The 18,721-nt window shown below is 37.8% G+C and overlaps 13 protein-coding genes and 1 non-coding gene across 14 annotated transcripts; 8 read left to right on the top strand and 6 right to left on the bottom strand.

Moving 5' to 3' along the window:
- Positions 1-263: 263 nt before the first annotated feature.
- Positions 264-856, bottom strand: rps1901 (40S ribosomal protein S19; the record flags this gene model as incomplete). The annotated part of the gene is made up of 2 exons (XM_056179365.1): positions 264-622; positions 781-856. The coding sequence occupies 2 exons, from the start codon at positions 854-856 to the stop codon at positions 264-266; spliced, it is 435 nt and encodes a 144-aa protein (XP_056036449.1).
- Positions 857-895: 39 nt separating this feature from the next.
- Positions 896-1,148, top strand: SOMG_00572 (uncharacterized protein; the record flags this gene model as incomplete). Its single annotated transcript, XM_056179366.1, has 2 exons — positions 896-1,001; positions 1,069-1,148. The coding sequence occupies 2 exons, from the start codon at positions 896-898 to the stop codon at positions 1,146-1,148; spliced, it is 186 nt and encodes a 61-aa protein (XP_056036452.1).
- A 614-nt stretch (positions 1,149-1,762) lies between these two features.
- Positions 1,763-2,134, top strand: SOMG_00573 (thioredoxin family protein, peroxidase; the record flags this gene model as incomplete). The annotated part of the gene is made up of 1 exon (XM_056179367.1): positions 1,763-2,134. One exon carries the CDS (start codon positions 1,763-1,765, stop codon positions 2,132-2,134), a length of 372 nt encoding a protein of 123 aa, XP_056036451.1.
- Positions 2,135-2,394: 260 nt separating this feature from the next.
- Positions 2,395-3,654, bottom strand: ubx4 (UBX domain protein Ubx4; the record flags this gene model as incomplete). Its single annotated transcript, XM_056179368.1, has 1 exon — positions 2,395-3,654. The coding sequence occupies one exon, from the start codon at positions 3,652-3,654 to the stop codon at positions 2,395-2,397; it is 1,260 nt and encodes a 419-aa protein (XP_056036446.1).
- Positions 3,655-4,205: 551 nt separating this feature from the next.
- Positions 4,206-4,289, bottom strand: SOMG_20021. Its single transcript is given in 2 exon segments — positions 4,206-4,241; positions 4,252-4,289. It is a non-coding gene; the product is annotated as a tRNA-Tyr (tRNA).
- Positions 4,290-4,487: 198 nt separating this feature from the next.
- Positions 4,488-5,285, top strand: rib7 (5-amino-6-(5-phosphoribosylamino) uracil reductase Rib7; the record flags this gene model as incomplete). The annotated part of the gene is made up of 1 exon (XM_056179369.1): positions 4,488-5,285. One exon carries the CDS (start codon positions 4,488-4,490, stop codon positions 5,283-5,285), a length of 798 nt encoding a protein of 265 aa, XP_056036445.1.
- Positions 5,286-5,737: 452 nt separating this feature from the next.
- Positions 5,738-6,582, top strand: oaa1 (mitochondrial acylpyruvase Oaa1; the record flags this gene model as incomplete). Its single annotated transcript, XM_056179370.1, has 2 exons — positions 5,738-5,784; positions 5,967-6,582. The coding sequence occupies 2 exons, from the start codon at positions 5,738-5,740 to the stop codon at positions 6,580-6,582; spliced, it is 663 nt and encodes a 220-aa protein (XP_056036448.1).
- Positions 6,583-7,104: 522 nt separating this feature from the next.
- On the top strand, positions 7,105-8,418 carry car2 (ornithine transaminase Car2; the record flags this gene model as incomplete). Its single annotated transcript, XM_056179371.1, has 1 exon — positions 7,105-8,418. The coding sequence occupies one exon, from the start codon at positions 7,105-7,107 to the stop codon at positions 8,416-8,418; it is 1,314 nt and encodes a 437-aa protein (XP_056036447.1).
- A 627-nt stretch (positions 8,419-9,045) lies between these two features.
- On the top strand, positions 9,046-10,104 carry trm140 (tRNA (cytosine-3) methyltransferase Trm140; the record flags this gene model as incomplete). The annotated part of the gene is made up of 4 exons (XM_056179372.1): positions 9,046-9,155; positions 9,208-9,869; positions 9,915-9,975; positions 10,032-10,104. The coding sequence occupies 4 exons, from the start codon at positions 9,046-9,048 to the stop codon at positions 10,102-10,104; spliced, it is 906 nt and encodes a 301-aa protein (XP_056036444.1).
- Positions 10,105-10,305: 201 nt separating this feature from the next.
- Positions 10,306-10,698, bottom strand: SOMG_00579 (Schizosaccharomyces specific protein; the record flags this gene model as incomplete). The annotated part of the gene is made up of 1 exon (XM_056179373.1): positions 10,306-10,698. The coding sequence occupies one exon, from the start codon at positions 10,696-10,698 to the stop codon at positions 10,306-10,308; it is 393 nt and encodes a 130-aa protein (XP_056036443.1).
- Positions 10,699-10,980: 282 nt separating this feature from the next.
- On the bottom strand, positions 10,981-11,985 carry sap62 (U2 snRNP-associated protein Sap62; the record flags this gene model as incomplete). The annotated part of the gene is made up of 3 exons (XM_056179374.1): positions 10,981-11,081; positions 11,129-11,570; positions 11,860-11,985. The coding sequence occupies 3 exons, from the start codon at positions 11,983-11,985 to the stop codon at positions 10,981-10,983; spliced, it is 669 nt and encodes a 222-aa protein (XP_056036969.1).
- A 1,024-nt stretch (positions 11,986-13,009) lies between these two features.
- Positions 13,010-13,336, top strand: mrx14 (mitochondrial ribosomal protein subunit L34; the record flags this gene model as incomplete). Its single annotated transcript, XM_056179375.1, has 1 exon — positions 13,010-13,336. The coding sequence occupies one exon, from the start codon at positions 13,010-13,012 to the stop codon at positions 13,334-13,336; it is 327 nt and encodes a 108-aa protein (XP_056036970.1).
- A 171-nt stretch (positions 13,337-13,507) lies between these two features.
- Positions 13,508-15,670, bottom strand: SOMG_00582 (mitochondrial membrane ABC1 kinase family protein; the record flags this gene model as incomplete). The annotated part of the gene is made up of 2 exons (XM_056179376.1): positions 13,508-14,956; positions 15,026-15,670. The coding sequence occupies 2 exons, from the start codon at positions 15,668-15,670 to the stop codon at positions 13,508-13,510; spliced, it is 2,094 nt and encodes a 697-aa protein (XP_056035479.1).
- Positions 15,671-16,801: 1,131 nt separating this feature from the next.
- dep1 (Sds3-like family protein Dep1) lies at positions 16,802-18,253 on the top strand (the record flags this gene model as incomplete). The annotated part of the gene is made up of 1 exon (XM_056179377.1): positions 16,802-18,253. The coding sequence occupies one exon, from the start codon at positions 16,802-16,804 to the stop codon at positions 18,251-18,253; it is 1,452 nt and encodes a 483-aa protein (XP_056036971.1).
- Positions 18,254-18,721: the final 468 nt, after the last annotated feature.

The raw sequence follows: 18,721 nt of genomic DNA on the forward strand, positions 1-18,721 counted from the left end.
AATTGGTAAAACAAGCTCTACGTTAGCTAAATAATTTGCCTCTGCATGCTTATTTTTATAGGATTTTTCGAAAGTATATGTCAATTTTAAGCTTTAGCTAATGCAAGCAACACTGGTATACAAGGCTACATTACAATAAAACGCAACTGCATCTCAAGAACAATGAGCATCCAATACAAGAAAGAGCTTTACAAAGGCTTATTTTTTTATACGTGCATTTTTACACACAGATTGGAACATTTAGATTATGGCTATGTCTGCATTTACTCGCTCTCTTCTTCCAAAAGAGAGTAGGCAATACGGTCCAAATCACGTTGACCTTGTTGAGAGATACGGCGGCCACCGTTGTCAGACTTTTCAAGTACACCAATCTTTTCCAAGCTTTGGATAACCTTGCGTTGAACACTGCCGGAGCCGTCACGGTGGTGAGAGGGACGCATGCCACGGTTGACAGAGCCACCATAGACCTTGCAAAGACGGCCAACACCGACTTGCTTACGGAGGTAGATATGGCGAGCAATGGCAGCAGCACGAACAAAGTACCAGTCAGGGTCATAAGGAGCTAATTCCTTATGGGTACCGGTCTTAGCAATGTCAATCCATTGAGGAGTAGCCATTTTGCCTATTTAAAAGTCAGTAATGTCTTTCTAATGTGTGCTTTGATGATAAAACCAGAGTAATACAAGTCCTACATTAGCAGAAATATTTGTCCACCTTACTAGGATAGACTTTCCCGCTAACACGAGTTGATCCTCTTATTTCTTAATAACAAATACATACCTGAGCGCTTCAAAAAAGCAGAATAGGCAGTAACAAACTTTTGAGCGTCCACATCCTTGACAGAAACGCCAGCCATTGTGCAGTGTGGTAGTTACAGAATCAACAGCAACTGAAAATGTCGGCTTCGAAACAAACCGTGACTGTCTTTACCCCTACCCTAAATTTACTGATGTGTACAATGCCTTGCTTGGATCCTTTAATTTCGTATTATGAGTTACAAGGTAACATCGGTATCCTAGAATCTTAGCCATATTAACATTTATAGTTATAGGTTTTCTATTCTTGCAGGTCAAGGAGGCATTCCAAGGGCTGAAGGTTTTTATTTAGGAAATTTAGATGTTAATAATTTCATTGTGATTTCTACATAGAGTTGTTATCCAGTGGTGCAGCAGAAGTTTTCGCCAAACAATGTATTCATTGGAATCGTTATTACGTTAAATTCTGAACAAAAAGGAAGAATTAGCAAACCTTAAGCGAAGTCAGGACTGTGGGACATGAAATAGGAACAAGGATGGAAGCAGAAACAATTATGTAGCAAGTTTTGTTCAGCAAAGGCTTCCTTTGAACGTTTGAACCTATGTAGCAGTATAGGAGATAGAGAACATCATCTCCAGCCTTGGCCGCTTTGTGAACGTTTGTAGCGTCGTATTATCCGAAGAAATTTTGAAGCATCTTTCACAGTTGCTGTTCAAGCAAAAACAATGCATGTTTGACTTCTTAGGTATATGTCCTATTCATCCATCGAGATTTTCTTTGGTCATATAATTATGATATTTAAGGAGTCCCGATGCCCATGTCCTTTGTTGTCCTTTACCATTTCCTGAGTCTCATCATACAAACGAAATTGACGAACTCAATTGCAGCACTGTACTCCATTCTTTCCAACAACCAAGACCTGTTCTCCTAGAATTTTTTCCATTCTAGATAATCGTAAAGCTTTTTATATTCCTTTTTTAACTTTATCTTTTTAATTGTTTCGAAGATGTTGTTTCCTCTGAAAGAATCTTTAGAAGTTACCTTGGGTAAGCTTACCAAAGGGGAAACTCTCTTTGTCGCGTACCTTGCTTCGGTTGATCCTCGTACAAAACAGCCCTGGTGTCCTACTGTACGTGCTGCTTTGCCTGCATTCAACAATATTTTTAATAGTTCGAAAACATTGAATTTGGTGCATGTTTACGTTGGGAATATGCCCCAATGGAGGACCCCAGATAACTTGTATCGCAAAAATTTTGGTATCAGTGCTGTTCCAACTTTAGGAAGATATTACCGTGACGCTGAAGGAAATCTTCAAAACTCTTTGCTCGTTGATTATGATTGTTTGGATGCCCAAAAATTGTCCAAATTCATCGAATAGATACACTCACTTTAATCTTATGCCTGTCAATGCTTTAACCGCAATCATCAAGTTCGAAGTTTGATTTCATTTCCAATTCCGTAGTAGAAGCATTTCAGTCTGATTATTTTTCACGATCAATTGTTTAACAAAGTTTATCAAGCGTTCATAGTTTGCCGAATTTCAGACAATAATAAACCAAATATCCATTATATTCATTGTACTTTCTACAAACATAAAACAAATTCATCTCGTCTATGCATCATTTAAGAACATTATCATTAAAATGGATGAACACGGACGACTGCACGTCCAATATATTCGACGACGTGTCCGGAAGTAGGCAGAGGATCATGATTGCTGAACGTGAGCGAAAATGAACTAGGGAATTCATTCGGCAAGTGAGATGCGACAAAGCTATGAAGGTCATGAATTTTATCTTCTTTAGAGAATTCATGGTATAGGGGCTTACCATCACCAAAATCAAATTTAACGGTCGCCGTGGATGGGTAAGTCTTTGGAGCATTTGAGCTAATCGTCCGAGAAGGTTGACTCGCTCTTTTTCGAAGAATATTTTGGTAAAGCTCCAGCTGGCTTTTGGAAGGCTCTAGATCGTATTCATCCTGCTCTCTTTCACTTTTCTTTTCTTTTTTGACTTTGCTCATCATTGATCCTAAAATATTTTTGCTATTAAATCCTTTTGAGTTTGAATTATCACTTGCTCGTGACGAATCCTGCAGACTTGGAGCTTCAATATCGGCGGCAGATGGGCTTGGCTCCTTCAAAGTTTCGAGTATAGCTTCTTTTTTTTCCAAAGTTGACGGTTCCTCTTTTGGTGATGAGCCGATACTAGTCGGCTCAACTTTGGGGGTTTTTGCCTCTGGTGTAATTTCCCTGGTAGAAGGTGCTATATCCACAGATTCTTTAACATGATATAAACCTTGCATATAAGGTGCTTTTTCAGGAGGTGAGTCTGAAGAATTGCTGTCTACGTTAGAATTAGGAGATGCAATCACTCTGTTAGGTTTTGTAGTTTCTATAGCTGGTTCGCTTGATTTAGGAATTAGACGAATGAGAACACTACCTTCATTCAAACCAAAGAATGAAAGCGGTTGCTGAAACTCGGTTTCACGATATGCTCGTCCATTGATTAAAACATGGTCAACATTGGAAAGGAAAGAATGCTTATCCAACAAATGGAGCAAGATATTTTGTGACGAAATCTGATCCACAACCCTCGGAAATCCAGGCATTTGAAGAGCAACTTTGAGTTGTCCACCAGATGCTGAAGATGATCCAGGTGACGCGTTGGATGGTTGTCGTGACTCCTTCAGTGTTAATTTGGACCCTTGCGAAAGGCCAGAATGCCGCATTAACGTCGAAAGATCTAGCTTTTTATCATTATGCAATAATTCCAAACGACTCCAGTCTGAAAATCCTAGTTTTTGGTATGAAGCAAGAACAACCTCTTGTAGCGGCGCAGAAGGCGTTAGTTTTACAGGATGCTTTTGAAACCCTTTACAGGCAAATACTGTAGTCATCGCTTTTCTTCAATTCTTTAGCAAGACTACGACTTTCCGCACAATGGGATTGGTTTTAGAAACCACTCTGTTTGCTCAGACGAATTCAATAATACAGGTAACGTCAATCGTTACCTATGGTCGACGTATGGAAAAGCAAAGTAAAACTGCGAATAGAGAGTAAATAGAGACAGACTAATCCTTTTATTCTATTTCTTTTTCTCTGATTGAAATTCTTTGAATAAAAAGTATGTAACGTAGAGCCATGTAACAACTGCTAATGGGAATGCAGAGTGGGCTTTTCCTTGATCTGTTTATATAAGTATTGTGTAAGAGTTAGTAGAAAAAATAAAAAGCGTGAAAATAGGACTTCACTGTCAGAATTTTTAAGATAATTTTCTAAAAAAAATAATCAATTGATTGAGACTAGCCCAATTGGTTTCCTTGTGAAATAATGCTTCTTGTTTACTTACTTTGTTTACGACACCTAAAAATAAATTTCCCTACTTTTCCTGGCAAAAAAAAAAAAAAAAAAAAAAAAAAAAATAATTCGCATAAAAAAGTTAAAAAAATCTCTCGAGCCAGATTCGAACTAGCGACCAACCGGTATCTTGAACATTACAGCCGGATGTGATAACCAACTACACCATCGAGAGAACTGTTGATATAGCTCTTTATAAAAACAATATGTAATACAAAACTAGTTTCTTCTGACAATGTGAAATCCAGTCTAACTCTACTCATAGACTGAAATAGGTAACCCTGCAACGGTTAAGATTCCTCCAAATTGGGGTTTTCTTGAAGATATAAAAAAAGACTATTGCTAGAATTTCTAGCTGTGTGCGAAGCTTTCGATGGAAGTGAAACCAGCAATCTTCCCTCACGAACAAAAAAACCATGTCTTGTTAACATGGGCACAGTCAATGAATGGGAAAATTGGATATAAAAATTATTCAGATGATGAGAAAGGAAATTTATTTCTAGGGCAATTGAAGATATCCTGCAAAGAATCTTTTCGTATGACGCATGGACTGCGAGCTTCGTTTGATGCCATTATGGTGGGCAGTAATACTGTTCGGAATGACAATCCCAGCCTCACTTGTCGATACCCTCACCCAGAAGATTCCACATGTTTGGCTCCTCTTTCCATGCAGCCTATTCCCATCATCATTGACTCGCACCTTTCTCTAAATTATGCTTCCCTGAAGGTGATGGAGTTGGCGCGCTGTGGCCTAACAAAGGCCCCATGGATCGTTGTTGCTCCTAGCGTTATACAAAGGAAAACGAAAGATGCTCAATTACAGGAGAGATGGAATTGCATTGAGCATTACGGCGGTCAAATCTTTGTTCGAGATCAAGAATATCCAGAGAACTGGAAGGATTATGTACATTTGGAGAAGCTCCAGAGTAATGGCGCCTCAAGGATTATGGTAGAAGGAGGAGCGACCTTATTAAGAAAGGCATTTGAATCTAATTCATTCGATTCCCTCGTAGTCACGATTGCACCAAAGATGTTTTCTGATGAAGAAACAATAGGAATCTCTTATTTGAAACATCTCAACTTGAATCATGCTTTATGGATTCCATGTGGATCTGATATTTTATTGACTACATACAAACATTTTCCAATGGAATTGTTGCAATTGAAGTGAAATGACTGGATATTTCAGGTTGACACAGATACATCTTTGTTATATTTATGATTTCTGTTGAAGGAAAAGAGCGGATTTGCCATTGGGCTACTAGTATTATTGTGTGAGATGACATGAATGGCTCCAAGTTGGCATTACAAGATGCTCAGAACACCAAAAGGGTTGTGTTTGGTCACATTCGAAAATACTTGATTGTTATATAATACTACTCTGAAGCGGTTAACTATGATGCGTAGATGGTAGAAATATCTTGAAAAAATGTATTCCTTTTCCATCCTAAAAAGAGTGATTCAATGGAGGGATCTAAACTCCCAAAACATTTCCAACAAAGGATGTAGTAGTTAAAAAAACGATCATAAAAAGGAGGGTTCATTTCTCTTTTGAAATCTGCCTACTTTTCTCACTCGACTTTATTTAATCGTAGGTACCGATCTTCCATACAATTATACACTATGTTGTCTCGAGCAAGTAAAATTCTGTGTATTGGAAGAAACTATACGTAAGTAATTTTTTAAGAGATATTTTGAAGGTTTGAATATGGTCTTGGAAGTCTTCAAGTAGGCGACTGCAGAGAAACGAGGTACCTGTACCTTTGGACATTCTAAAGTCAGGATTTCAACACTTCTTCATAACTAGGGATCATGGTATAGGACTAGTTTACTGATAAGAAATAACTATTAGTGCGCACATTCGTGAATTGAAAAATGCTGTTCCCAAAAAGCCCTTCTTCTTCTTAAAGCCCCCGAGTGCAATTGTTGAGCCCGGCAAAGGAAAATTACTAATTCCATCAGATGTTCAAGCACATTACGAAGTTGAGCTTGGGCTTGTTATAGGCTCCAAGCTGCCTGCTCGTCAACCCATTTTTCACTCCAAATGGACAGAGGCTATTGCTGGATACTTTGTAGGAATAGACGTTACCGCACGCAACCTTCAAAATGAAGCTAAGAAGGCAGGACTTCCTTGGTCTTTCTGCAAAGGATACGATACATTCTTGCCGGTGGGTCCCTTCATCCCAAAACACCAGGTTCCTGACCCTCACAATGTCATCGTCGAGCTTTCTCAAAATGATAAAGTCGTTCAGCATGAAAACACTTCATTGATGCTAAATCGTATTCCAAAAATCTTGGACAGTATTACGGAGACCATGACTTTGCAACCTGGTGACCTGATACTGACTGGAACACCGAAAGGTGTTGGAAAAGTGTTTGCAAAAGACGTTCTTTCAGCTCGACTCTTAAGTGCTGAAGGAAATGAAATAACCCCTAGTGCTTTCTCCATACAAGCGGATGTCGTTTGAAACTGAGCTATGAAACATGCCACAGTCTTTTTCATCTAAAGTAAGGCGGAACCGCATTTCTGTTACTAAGAAAGCTTACTATGAATTCTATTCCCATATTTCTAAAAAAAGATTCATGGAATGGAATGTTTGCTACGAACCGTTCAGCCAAAGTTGCATCGAAAGGACACCCTACCTACTTTCTTTTCATGAGCTGACCGAAAGGTCTTATAATTCCTTTTATTTCTTATAATCTTTATGAACATGTAAACTTCTTTCTGCTTCTTTATATGTAAACAAATAAAATTTTGACCAGCAGTCGGAACATCAGATCCCAGTAAATGTCCACGGAGTAAATTAGTTGCGAAGAGATAAATTCACAAAAAAATTGTATCAAAAGAATATATTTATCTTTTCTTTTTTCTTTATTCAGGTTGAATTCAGTATTTTGAGGAAACCTCAATTTGACGTTCGCAAATATCAAAGAACAAAAACAAGTTGAACAAAAGTTGCGAATAGACAACTATTTTCTTTTAAAGCAATATGACTCAAGCAAATATGAAGAGCACATATTCTTCAACGGAAATCCAAAAGTTGGAGCATGATTACGCTGCTCACAACTACCACCCTTTGCCAGTTTGTTTTTCCAAGGCTGAGGGCGCTAAAGTATGGGATCCTGAAGGAAAGGAGTATTTGGACTTTCTCTCGGCTTACTCCGCTGTCAATCAAGGACATTGCCATCCCAAGATCGTTGGTGCTTTAATAGAGCAAGCTCAACGTGTCACTTTGAGCTCTCGTGCATTCTACAATGATAAGTTTGGTCCTTTTGCCAAATATACCACTGAATACTTTGGCTATGAGATGGTTATTCCCATGAACACTGGTGCTGAAGCCGTTGAAACTGCCTGCAAACTTGCACGTCTTTGGGGTTACAAGCAAAAGAAGATTGCCGATAACGAGGCCATTATCCTCTCCTGTGTCGATAACTTCCATGGTCGTACAATGGGCATCATTTCTATGTCCACTGACCCTGAAGCCCGTGATAACTACGGTCCCTACTTGCCAAATGTCGGCCCTAAAGTCGAGGGTTCTGACCGCGTCTTGCGTTACAACAACTTGGACGACTTAAAGTTCTTCCTTGAAAACTATGGCCCTAGAGTTGCTGGTTTCTTAGTTGAACCTATCCAGGGTGAAGCCGGTGTTGTTGTTCCTGATGATGACTACTTGAGAACTGCTTACGAATTGTGCAAGGCTCATAATGTCTTGTTTATCGCAGACGAAGTCCAAACCGGTATTGCTCGTACGGGTAAGATGCTTTGTATCGAACACTCTGGTGTCAAGCCAGATATGGTTATTCTCGGAAAGGCTATTTCTGGCGGTGTTTACCCCGTCAGTGCCGTACTCTCATCCAAGGAAATTATGCTCAACTTTGAACCCGGTACCCACGGATCCACTTATGGTGGTAATCCTCTTGGTGCTGCTGTAGCCCTTGCTGCCTTACAGGTTGTCAAAGACGAAAACTTGGTCGAACGTGCTGCAGTATTGGGTAAAAAGTTTCGCAATGCTCTCAATGACTCCAAGTCTCCTCTTCTTCAAGTCGCTCGTGGTCGTGGTCTCTTGAATGCTATCGTCATTGACGAAACCAAGGCTAATGGCCGTACAGCCTGGGACTTGTGCTTGATTATGCGCTCCCGAGGTGTATTGGCCAAGCCAACTCATGGAAATATCATTCGCCTTGCTCCTCCCTTGGTCATCTCTGAAGAGGACCTGATGAAGGGCGTTGAAATCATCAAACAAGCTTTGGTTGAACTCCCAACCATCGATATGACTCCCTTCGCAGAGAACCCAATTCATTGAATGGCCGGGTTGATGGGTTAAAAGATGAAGGAAAAAAAGGTAATATTCATGATAATTCACTGGATTTACAGTCGTTACTCTTCTATTTACATGTATAGAACGAGTTGAGTTGATGAATGTAAATAAAATAATTAATCTGCTTAACAGCTAGTTGAAATGAAATCGTGTAAAATATACTTTAGTCAGAACTCGCCATTTTGGTTTTTTGAATAAAAAAAAAAAAGAACAAACTTGTACAGTTTACGGAATTCATGCAAGGAACAGTTTATGGTTAAAACACCTTGTTTCATGGATTAACATACGAAGACTTGCACGAGAAGCTTAGGAACTTACTCAGTATATATCGTCTAGAGCTAAAGTGTGATTGTTTCCTTTTCTTTTTAAAAAGTATTATGTGAAGGTTTCGATTCACTGCGCATACAGTAATTGCAAAACTCTGAATTCGTCCATGCATTCGTAGAACAAGAAAAAAAAGAAAAATAGGAAATTTACGAAATGTTTATGCTAAATTACAAAACTCTTCAAAAAATAATAAAGTGAACCAAAGGTCTAAAGAGTACTTCTAGTCTTCTCCAAAATCGCTTGCTGGCGGAAAACCTTAATTCTGTTCGTACTTTACGTATAAAAATGAGTAAAAAGCAAGCTTCTTCTGTACGTGATGCAAACTTTTCCATCAACGAGACATTTGGAGGCCGTTTACTGAAGGAAGAAGACCAAGTTTTTGATTTTAATGCCTGGTACGTCTAATAGCCATTGTGAGGATAAATAATTATAACTAAACCATTTAAGGGATCATGTAGAATGGGACGAAGAGCATTTGTCCATGGCCGAGAAAAGGATTGCGGAGCAAAAGGAAAACCCGGTTGTAAATAAAGACGAATATATGGCAAATCCGAATGAGTATTGGGATAGGTTCTATGAGAAAAATGAAGGAAACTTTTTTATGAACCGAAGATGGATTGCTCAGGAATTCCCAGACTTACTTCAACTTGTACAACCTGATATTGGACAAAAAGTGCTGCTAGAAGTAGGGTGTGGTGCAGGTAATACCATATGGCCTATATTAGCAGAGAATAAAAACAAAGAACTCAAAGTTTACCCTGTGGACTATTCCAAGAAGGCTATTGATGTCGTGTATCAAAATCCTCTATACGATCCCAACCATTGTCATGCATCTGTATGGGATTTAGCTGGACCAACGTTACCAGAAGGGCTTACCGAAAATTCTACAGATGCAGTTACCTTGATATTTTGTTTTTCTGCACTTTCACCTGATCAATGGAACCAAGCTGTTGACAATCTGTACCGAGTACTAAAGCCTGGGGGAGTTATCTTTTTCCGTGATTATGGACGTTTGGATTTGACTCAGTTACGAGCAAAAAAGAATAGGTATTTGGATGAAAATTTCTATATTCGTGGTGATGGTACCCGTGTTTACTATCTTGACAATGGTAAGTGGATTTATTTGCAGCTCTTGTACTAATTCTATTTTCAAGATGAGATCCAAAAGATATTTGGAGAAAAATTCGAAATCTGTCAAAACGGAGTCGATAAAAGGTAAGTACTAAAATGAAGTGCATCTATGTGAACGTATGTTAACTAGTATACTTCAGACTGATTGTAAATCGCAAGAAGAAAGTGAAGATGTATCGCTGCTGGCTTCAAGCGAAATTCAGAAAAGAATAATAGTTAGGATTACGCTGTTTTTGAAAAACTAGGAAAGTGTTTAATAGTCAATTGGTTCGGTGTCTTTTTGTAAATAAAAAAAATAACATAAAATTTATTTCTTCTAATGTACAACATCACTTTCCATCGTAGACTATAAAGAACATTATAAATGAACGGTTCTTTTTTTACACCTTTGAGGTAGCATTTGATGCGTCTAGTCTATTGAAAATTGTTTTCTGTTTCCATAACGCTTTGATCTTCACTCCAACTAGGAGTATCAATGTCATTTGGAATTGGCTTTACTCTTGCGAATGATAATTGTCTGCGCAAGAACATTCCAAATTCTCTCGGCGTATAAGAACCCGTTACCGCCATTAATATACACAAAGAAGATGCAAACGTAGAAGCTGTTATAATTGAAGTAGTTGAGAACACTTTCCAGGCAAACAAAGTAGGACGAAATAATAGGTTCATGGTATGATTGGTAGTAAAGAAACGTGGCTTTTTCAAAATTGCTCTTTGCAAAACAATAGAGGAAGCAAACAATGCAGTGCTAGAAACGGTAAAGACACTGTCTAAAGGTAGAAAACCAGAAAATTGGGAAGAAACCATTGCAACCCTTGTCTGTTCAAAAAAACCTAATTCTGCCAAACTGTAACCCTTAAATAACTTTTTAAATGATATTAAACTTTGTAAACATCCTTTGAATATAATATTGTTCAGTTAATTATCCTTTTTGGTGAAAAACTCCCCCACTGAGTTCGTGAAGTCGTGTCCTAAAGGAGGTAGGTAGGTAGGACGAAAGAGCAGAAGCGTAGAAAATAGAAAAGGCAACAACTGAAGTAATAAACAGGAACCGAATATATTCATCAATTACGTTTATAAATACATGATTTAGGAAAGCTTATCCACATTGAAAAAGAATTGAATCGTATAAGTTGGTGCATCCCAGTATGTCCAAAATCGGCCTGGAGAACGGTCAATTTCATGCGCATCTATAAAAGAAGTTAATAAGAGAAGTGAAATTTAAAGATTTTCTTACTTATTTTGAAAGCAACAGACTCGTACGGCTCAGCTGCAACGACCAAATACTGGAATTTCCGATCAGGAGCCTCGACTCTCTGCTCGTAAGCACTCATGATACGATATCGAGGCCTAACATTTAATTGGATATCTGGGTACTTTAGTTGAAATCGAAGACCAAACTGGCCAGTTTCGGGGTCACGAATTTTGGAAGCTTTATACCCGGGTCTTCCAATTTTCATTATATTTTTTCGTAGGGGCACCTGCGACTGAGATAATCCTGTTTGGACTACAGGTGCAGTCCTTTGTGCCTTTCTGTTTTCCATAGCATCTCTGCGTGCCAAATTGGTTTGATGCGCTTTACCTTGAGTATGCGTCAAATATGAATTTTCGTTTGCATGCATGGTAAGACACAAACGACACTCATAAGTTCCCAAATGATTTTTCATAAAGTAAGGATCCTACATCGTTAGCATACAGGCATTTGAACAAAAACTTTGTATGAGCAAACAACCAATTCTTGAAACAATTGTCTCCCTCGATAAACGAACCACATCTCAACCACGCGATTGCAATTTCTATTGAATTAATAGATATCACATTGCTTTTGGATGAGAAGCTTAGCAGCTTATGCTTCATTTTCAAGAGGATGATGGGTCAAAACCCATTCATCCAACAAAAAAACATTTTTGGAGACAGCAAGCTATTCGCTTCAAAAACACAGTTCAATATCAAAGTAAAAAAACATACCTTGGAAAGATCTATCGTTTCCAATGCCAACTTTTTGAGACGCTCGCGACGAGCTGCATTCGTTTCTTGATATCCAGCGACACCGCCTCCTCCAAAGCGGCTACCTGCTCGATTTTGGTAGTCCATTTTTTTTGAAAATATTCAATCGTTCCTTAACTAAGGTCAAAACTGAAGGCAGAAGCTATCCTCGTTTTTGCACTTGAGAACAAGTTGGAATTGATTTAATGAAACTGAGCAGCGCATAAAAAACTTTAGCGTAGAGGGACGAAATATCATTAATAAACAAACCGTCTTGCTTTTCATTTGAGGTTTTTAGGAAGGTTGTTTAAATAATCGTTGTTTTTTTTGATAATTGGGCTTTTTCAGTTGCTTGAAAGGTTAGACAATATGTTCTTCTGTTTGCACAACAAGCTGTCTTATCATAGGGTACATTATGTGCATATCAAATGCATCGGAGATGAGAATTCTTTCTTGTTTTGTTTCTCTCATTTTCTAATAAAGCTATGTATGTCCCTTTAAGGATTTCCAGCTTATCAGGAGCATTGCTTTCCATTGTGCTTGCTGTATTTGTTCCATTCGACCTTACAAACATATAGGTGCAAAACTCAAAAGCAGAATCCGATCTGACAGAGAACGAAAACCATTACAATAAAAAAGTGGACTCACAATTGGCTCTGATAGTCCTATTTTGACGAAACATTGGCATTCATATATACCTTAACCCAAGGATCATTCATCAATCAAGAAATAAAGAGACAGACTAAACAACATATTATATTCCTATTTAATAAAAGAAAGAGAGAAGGTGGACCCTTATACCTTATAAACCTGAAGACACACCGTAATAAACCAAAAAAAAAGCTTGTACACACCCAAAAAAATTTAAAAAAATTGAAAAATTATAATATAAATAAAATAGAAATAGAAATAGAAAGTGAAAAAGCCTCTTGGTAGCAAGTATATCCAACTTCGTTGTCTGTGCTTACTTCTATTCCTCCGCCATATACCTTCCTCACTGTATGCTCAATTAAGCTGTCTGGAAAGAAAGAGTCGATTTCTAAAGGATTGAATGAATTTTTAACAAAAAAGGGCATTCGGATTGTAAATTATTACATTGAAATCTTTCAATCTCCGACCTAACATACCTTTCATGTTGTTTCGTTCCTTCCAATCGCTCCTTCCTGGAGCAAGATGGGGCGGTCTTCTTAACTCTTTCTCTATGAAAAGAGCTCAGTTACTTCCTAGTTTACAAGGACTTAATGGCATAGGAAGTGGTTTGTTGCGATCTTCATTCCCTGCTTTTGAAGGTGCAGGTATGCAACAGCAAGTTCGATGGAAAACTATGGGAAACGAATATCAACCTTCGAACCGTAAAAGAAAAAGGAAGTTTGGTTTTTTGGCAAGAATCCGTTCCATCAACGGTAGGAAGATATTGAGAAACCGTCGCAGAAAAGGAAGAATGTATTTAACCCATTAATCATTGCTTCTTTTTCCCTTAAAAATGATATCGTTTTGTCTAATGAATTGTGCTTTCTTTCTCCTGCTTCATATCTAGCGTTGAGTATAATACATACTTTAAAACAAATAATATTTTTAACTTTGACTTGATGAACTGAATCATCTATTTGATACATGAAATTCTAAAATATTATATGTTTGGAGAAATCATATCCGCTTTAATCCAGGCTTCAACCGTCTCTTTGGATGTGCTCAGGAGCAAAAATTGTCTTGCTTCTAGAGCCAGCCATATTTTAATCATAGGACTTTGTATAGATATATCGCGTCTAGCAGAAGCAGCCCTCAGAAAGGGTGTAGCATTATTCAAAAGATCCATATCAGGGTATAATTGCCTACCTGCTCCTTCCATCAAGAGAATGGATAAAACCGTGTTGGCAAAGTTAGCTTCAATGCGAACATGATGCTCTCTAGACATCGTCATAACTTCTTGTAAAATCGTTCCAATTTGAAGCGACTTTAGCGAAAGCGTATTCTTCTGAATATCATTCAACAGGTGCTCCATTTTTAGAGCGAATACCTCTTTATTTCGAACATGTTCTGTTTGTCGACTTCGTTCAACCATCAGCAAACCAGCTTCATACCCTTGAAAAGTTAACACTGCTTGAAATAGGTCAATAAAATTTTGCAGATCCTGCGGACTAAGCTTCGTTACGAGACCCGCATCCAAATAAGTCAGAAAAGGATGATATCCTATATCTTGTAAGTATTGCATGGTAGATTTCCATTCTTCGTCATTACTGGACATTAATTTAGAGCATAAGTCATTTTCTGAGACCTCTAAATTGCCCGAAAATGTGGAGCCTTTCTTGAACCCAACTATGATGTTTCCGCTATGCAGATCTGCGTGCGTAAAATTGTTAAGAATAAGCATTTGAAATAGAGAGCTATTTCCAACATTTGCCAAAACTTTATTGAAAGGGCCATCTCTATGACGAAGGAACATACTCAACGGGATACCAGGAATAAATTCCTCAACCAAGACTTGATCTTTGGTATAGTTTTCGTATACCATAGGGAATTCCACGTATTGATTCTTATCAAAATTTTTACGGAATTGTATTAGGTTTCGCGCTTCATGCCGAAGATCTAACTGTTGATTCAACATGTCTCCAAACACTTTCACTTCTTCTGGAAACGACAACCACTTCATAGTAGGAATAAAATCAAAGAAGTTGGCAAGTATTTCAAGGATAATTAAATCCAGGGAAATGTTTAGTCCCACATTCGGATGTAGTACCTTGACAGCCACCTTTTTATGTAAATCTTGTGCCGGTTTTCGCTGAAAAAACATGAAGCTTTTTAATTTTCCTTCATTTGGTAAAACGGAAGAACTTTCTTCGTTTCGAGCACAATCATGCTTCAAGTTAGCGGTATATACTTGCGCAATAGATCCGACCCCAATAGGTATGGGCAAGAAATCCTCAAAAACATCAGAAATTGAATCCACATTAAAAGATTCTTTGATAACTTTTTCAGTATGGTTGAAGCTATGTGGTGTTACATGTGAATGAAATTTTGATAACTGATTGCAAAGGTCCGGAGGAAACAAATCAGTTCTTGTCGCTGCCCATTGCCCAAGCTAAAAAATAAGTTAGTAAAAAAGAAAAAATTTGATGGTAATAGTTCTGTAAAAAAGCCTGTATCATACCTTTATGAAGGTAGCTCCAGCTTTTTCAAGCTGACGCACCAACAATTTAACCCAGAGCGAAAAGATGACAACAGAAAACCTTTGGAAAGGACTTAAATAGAGTAAGTATACAAGGGGAGCGGTTAATGATATAGGAAAGAAAACGAGAAATAAATAAGTGATACGTCTACATAACAGCAAAACAAGTTTGACCTTCCCTAAAAAACTTTTATCGCGAATTTCTGTCACTTTATAATCCAATGATGGAGCCAAAGAAGGTTGTTGCTCTCGTTTTTGATACAGATGCTCCCACATTTTGTAAGCAAGGACACAACCTGAGAGAGTGACAGGAATAGTAATTAGTAAAGTAGAAAACAGTCTCCGATTAGAGCGTTGAGGGTTAGAAGGCCTTAATTGGGTTGCGTATTTTCTCGTAAAAGCTACGGGAGTTTGCTGCCCGACATCTGTGCAATGAACATGAGTAAAAGCCTGTAGTGCATTTTCGAGACTGCTGGGTTTTTTCTTTTGAAACAAAACTGATTCTGCGGACATAAAAGAAAAGAGCCTTGACTCATAGTTATATTTAGGTAAAGTCCTTAAGGGCACAATGATGTTTCTTGGGCTTGCCAAGAAATACTTTGAATTCCTTTGAGAGTATAAAAACATAATGCAAGACTTAAATAATAAATCATTTCCTTTTCTGCGACTAGTAAATTGCGAATGAATTGGAGGGAGGGAGGAATTGAGTTTTCGATCCTTCCTACTTCAAAACCAGAAAGTAAGTTGTATATTTAGCACGGTAAGTAAGATTCAGAGTGTATTTCAAAACATCAGATTTGTAGGTTTTTGCCCAAATTGACATAGCACGACGACGTTAATTGTTAAGACTACGAAAAAAGAAAGGTAGACGAGACGTTCCGTTTATACTATTTTTTCAATGGATGAACCATAGAAAGTTTCTTTATGGATTGCCCGGTGAGTTTTCAGCTCTTGTCTTATGTAGTATATTACGGTACTTGGTGAACAATTAAGTCATAGTAGGTATTATACATAGTTCGTTCATTACTACTGGAGTTTTGTAACAACAATTCTTAAAAGTATTAAATAAAGAAAAAGAGAAAAACATTAATGAAAACCAACTAAAACCCCACATCCACCGGTAGATTTCTGTACTTTACTCACCGTCCTCGTAATTCCATTTCAGAACAAACTTGAGTCAACAGCAAATAGCTATGGCTTATAAGTCTTTCATTTTATTTACAAAATACACCGGGGCTTCACCTCAAATGTTTCGTAAACTGAGCGTTTCGAAAACCCTTTTGCGTAAGCATTGAAAGAACAACAATGGTTTACTTTCCACTGTATTATATTACATTCAAAAGCTATCTTACTTCATTGAATATAAAAGAATGCTCCATTACATGTATCTATTTATTTTTTGAACTAGTTTCTATGCAAACATAAAACGTAAATATAATGCATTAGCAGAAAAAAACAAAACGGTTTGGAAATTTTGAGTGTGCTTTCTCGTTCAAATTTTATTGTATTTCTTAAATTTTAAACATATACATCTAAGTAATTCATTTTTCTGATATACTGTAAAGTAGTAGTTTACTGCATGCAGTATTTTCGAAAATATGAAATTGTATGTCACCCATTCCACAACACAACCAATTTCATGAAAAAGCAGGAATCATAGACAGAAATTTAGGAATTCAATCCTTTTTTGCTTCCCATTTCTGAAGTCTCACATTTTAAGCGGATTGAAGATCCGATTTGAGGAATAGGGAATTCATTATGACTGAAAATTATTCACCTACCCTTGTCAATGCAGAAAATTTGGAAATGATAAACAAGAAGGGATCAGAACAGAAAAACAAATTGAGAACTGAATATATGGAAGAAACACCAGCGTCGAGCTATGAATTTCAAAATAAAGACACTGACAACTTGAACCCATTCACAAGTACTCAATCAGTCTCACCCATATCTGAAGAAAAAGTTCCTGACGATTCAAATAACCAAGTTTCCGAAAACTCATCTGTCGATATACCTGAGAAAGGTTCACCAATTTTACCTGCGATACCTCAGTCATCTAATGTTGAAATAGGCGCTATACAAGAAGACACCACAATTCAAAATTACGAAAATGAACACGAAAATTTATCTGAGGCCGAAACAGTGATTTTTCAGGAAGAAGAAAACAATAATATCGACCAAGCTCCTTCGATCAACGCTTCCAATACACAGGCCGGCGTAAACAAAGAGGCTACGGAGCAACAATCGGATGAGTTTAGTTTCAGAAATCACAGAGAAGATGTCTCAAATGGATTCTCAAAGGGAAGTCCATTACAAACTGAAAAGTCGATGGTCGTCGAAGAAGAAGCGAATGCCACCGAGAAAGAAGAGGACGTTGACGAAGAAGAAGACGACGGAGAGGAAAAGGGTTCCGTTTCGGAAGGAAGAGAACGTACAAAGAAAATCGAAACGCAGGGGTCTTCTGGTAGGAAACGAAGGCGTGTTACCACTTCACGTGCCAGGTACGGTGCCCGTGATAGTCGATCAAAACGAGACTCGACAATTGAAGATCAAGAAAGAGGTGCCGACCCTGATGGAGAGTCAGCAATGGAAGGTCGACATGGTTTGGAACAGCCTTCTGACCAGGATGCCGAGAAAACGTTGAAGCGAAAAGAGGCTTTTGAAGCTTTATCGGCCATAGAAAACGAGTTTGCAGTTTTACGGAATCGAATATACGGAAAGAGGCTTTTAAAACTCGACGAACAAGCAGAATTGATTAAAAATAAAAGGCACGAACGATTTAATGCATGCGTCGAGCTGATTATCGAGCATAGAGACAACCGGATCCAACGGACTACCGAGCTTCTTAAGAAACAGTTGACTTCTATCCGAAATATGATGAATTTCGTATATTCACAAATGAATTATCAGCTCCTTTTCGATAAACGGAAATTGAGACAAATGTTGTCTGCAAATGTTGCTGCTAAATTTTATCGTTTGCTAAACAGACAACAAATATCTTATGACCCCATCGTTCAACTCCAAAAGCAGACATCATTTCGCCAGAATGCTTTAACTAATAAGCAGAGGTTAGATTATGAAACCGCTATTCTTTGTGAGCTGGATAATTTTGTCGGGTTCCCAGCTGCCCCCATTATTGAACAGGCTTCCATGGATGACATACAGCAGGATTTAATTGACATGGGCGAAATTTATGGTAACGAAAGGTAGATACTTAAAAGCAAATCATGTATCTTTGTATATAACCTTTTCTTTCTTTTTGTTTATGAGTTTGGACTGTGAAGACACTTGTTGCAAGCATTTAATCACCCTTACTTACTTTTTTTGCCAAAACTTTCTTGATAGCCTTGCTTTTTGCTGTCATTATCTAATCTTTTTCAAAATTTCTCTTCCTTTTTGTATATATATTTTATCAATTCCCTTTTGAGTTACACGGGTAGTTCGTCGACGGATTATAACTAATTGTTTAGTATGTATTCTGAATTTTGTCGCATCTTTCAGGATAACTTTGAAATGCGAATTTATTTATTGCTGTCATGTTTTTCAAGCACAAAGAGGATTGATTTGGCAAGCGTCAAACTGTTCCATATTGTCTTGACAGGTATGTTTACCATTTGCATATTTCATCGGTACGAAAGACTCATCTTTTTAATGAAATATATATTTTTTTTGTTTCCG

The sequence above is a fragment of the Schizosaccharomyces osmophilus genome, chromosome 1, assembly GCF_027921745.1.
Source record: "Schizosaccharomyces osmophilus chromosome 1, complete sequence".
In the NCBI taxonomy this organism is placed as follows: domain Eukaryota; kingdom Fungi; phylum Ascomycota; class Schizosaccharomycetes; order Schizosaccharomycetales; family Schizosaccharomycetaceae; genus Schizosaccharomyces; species Schizosaccharomyces osmophilus.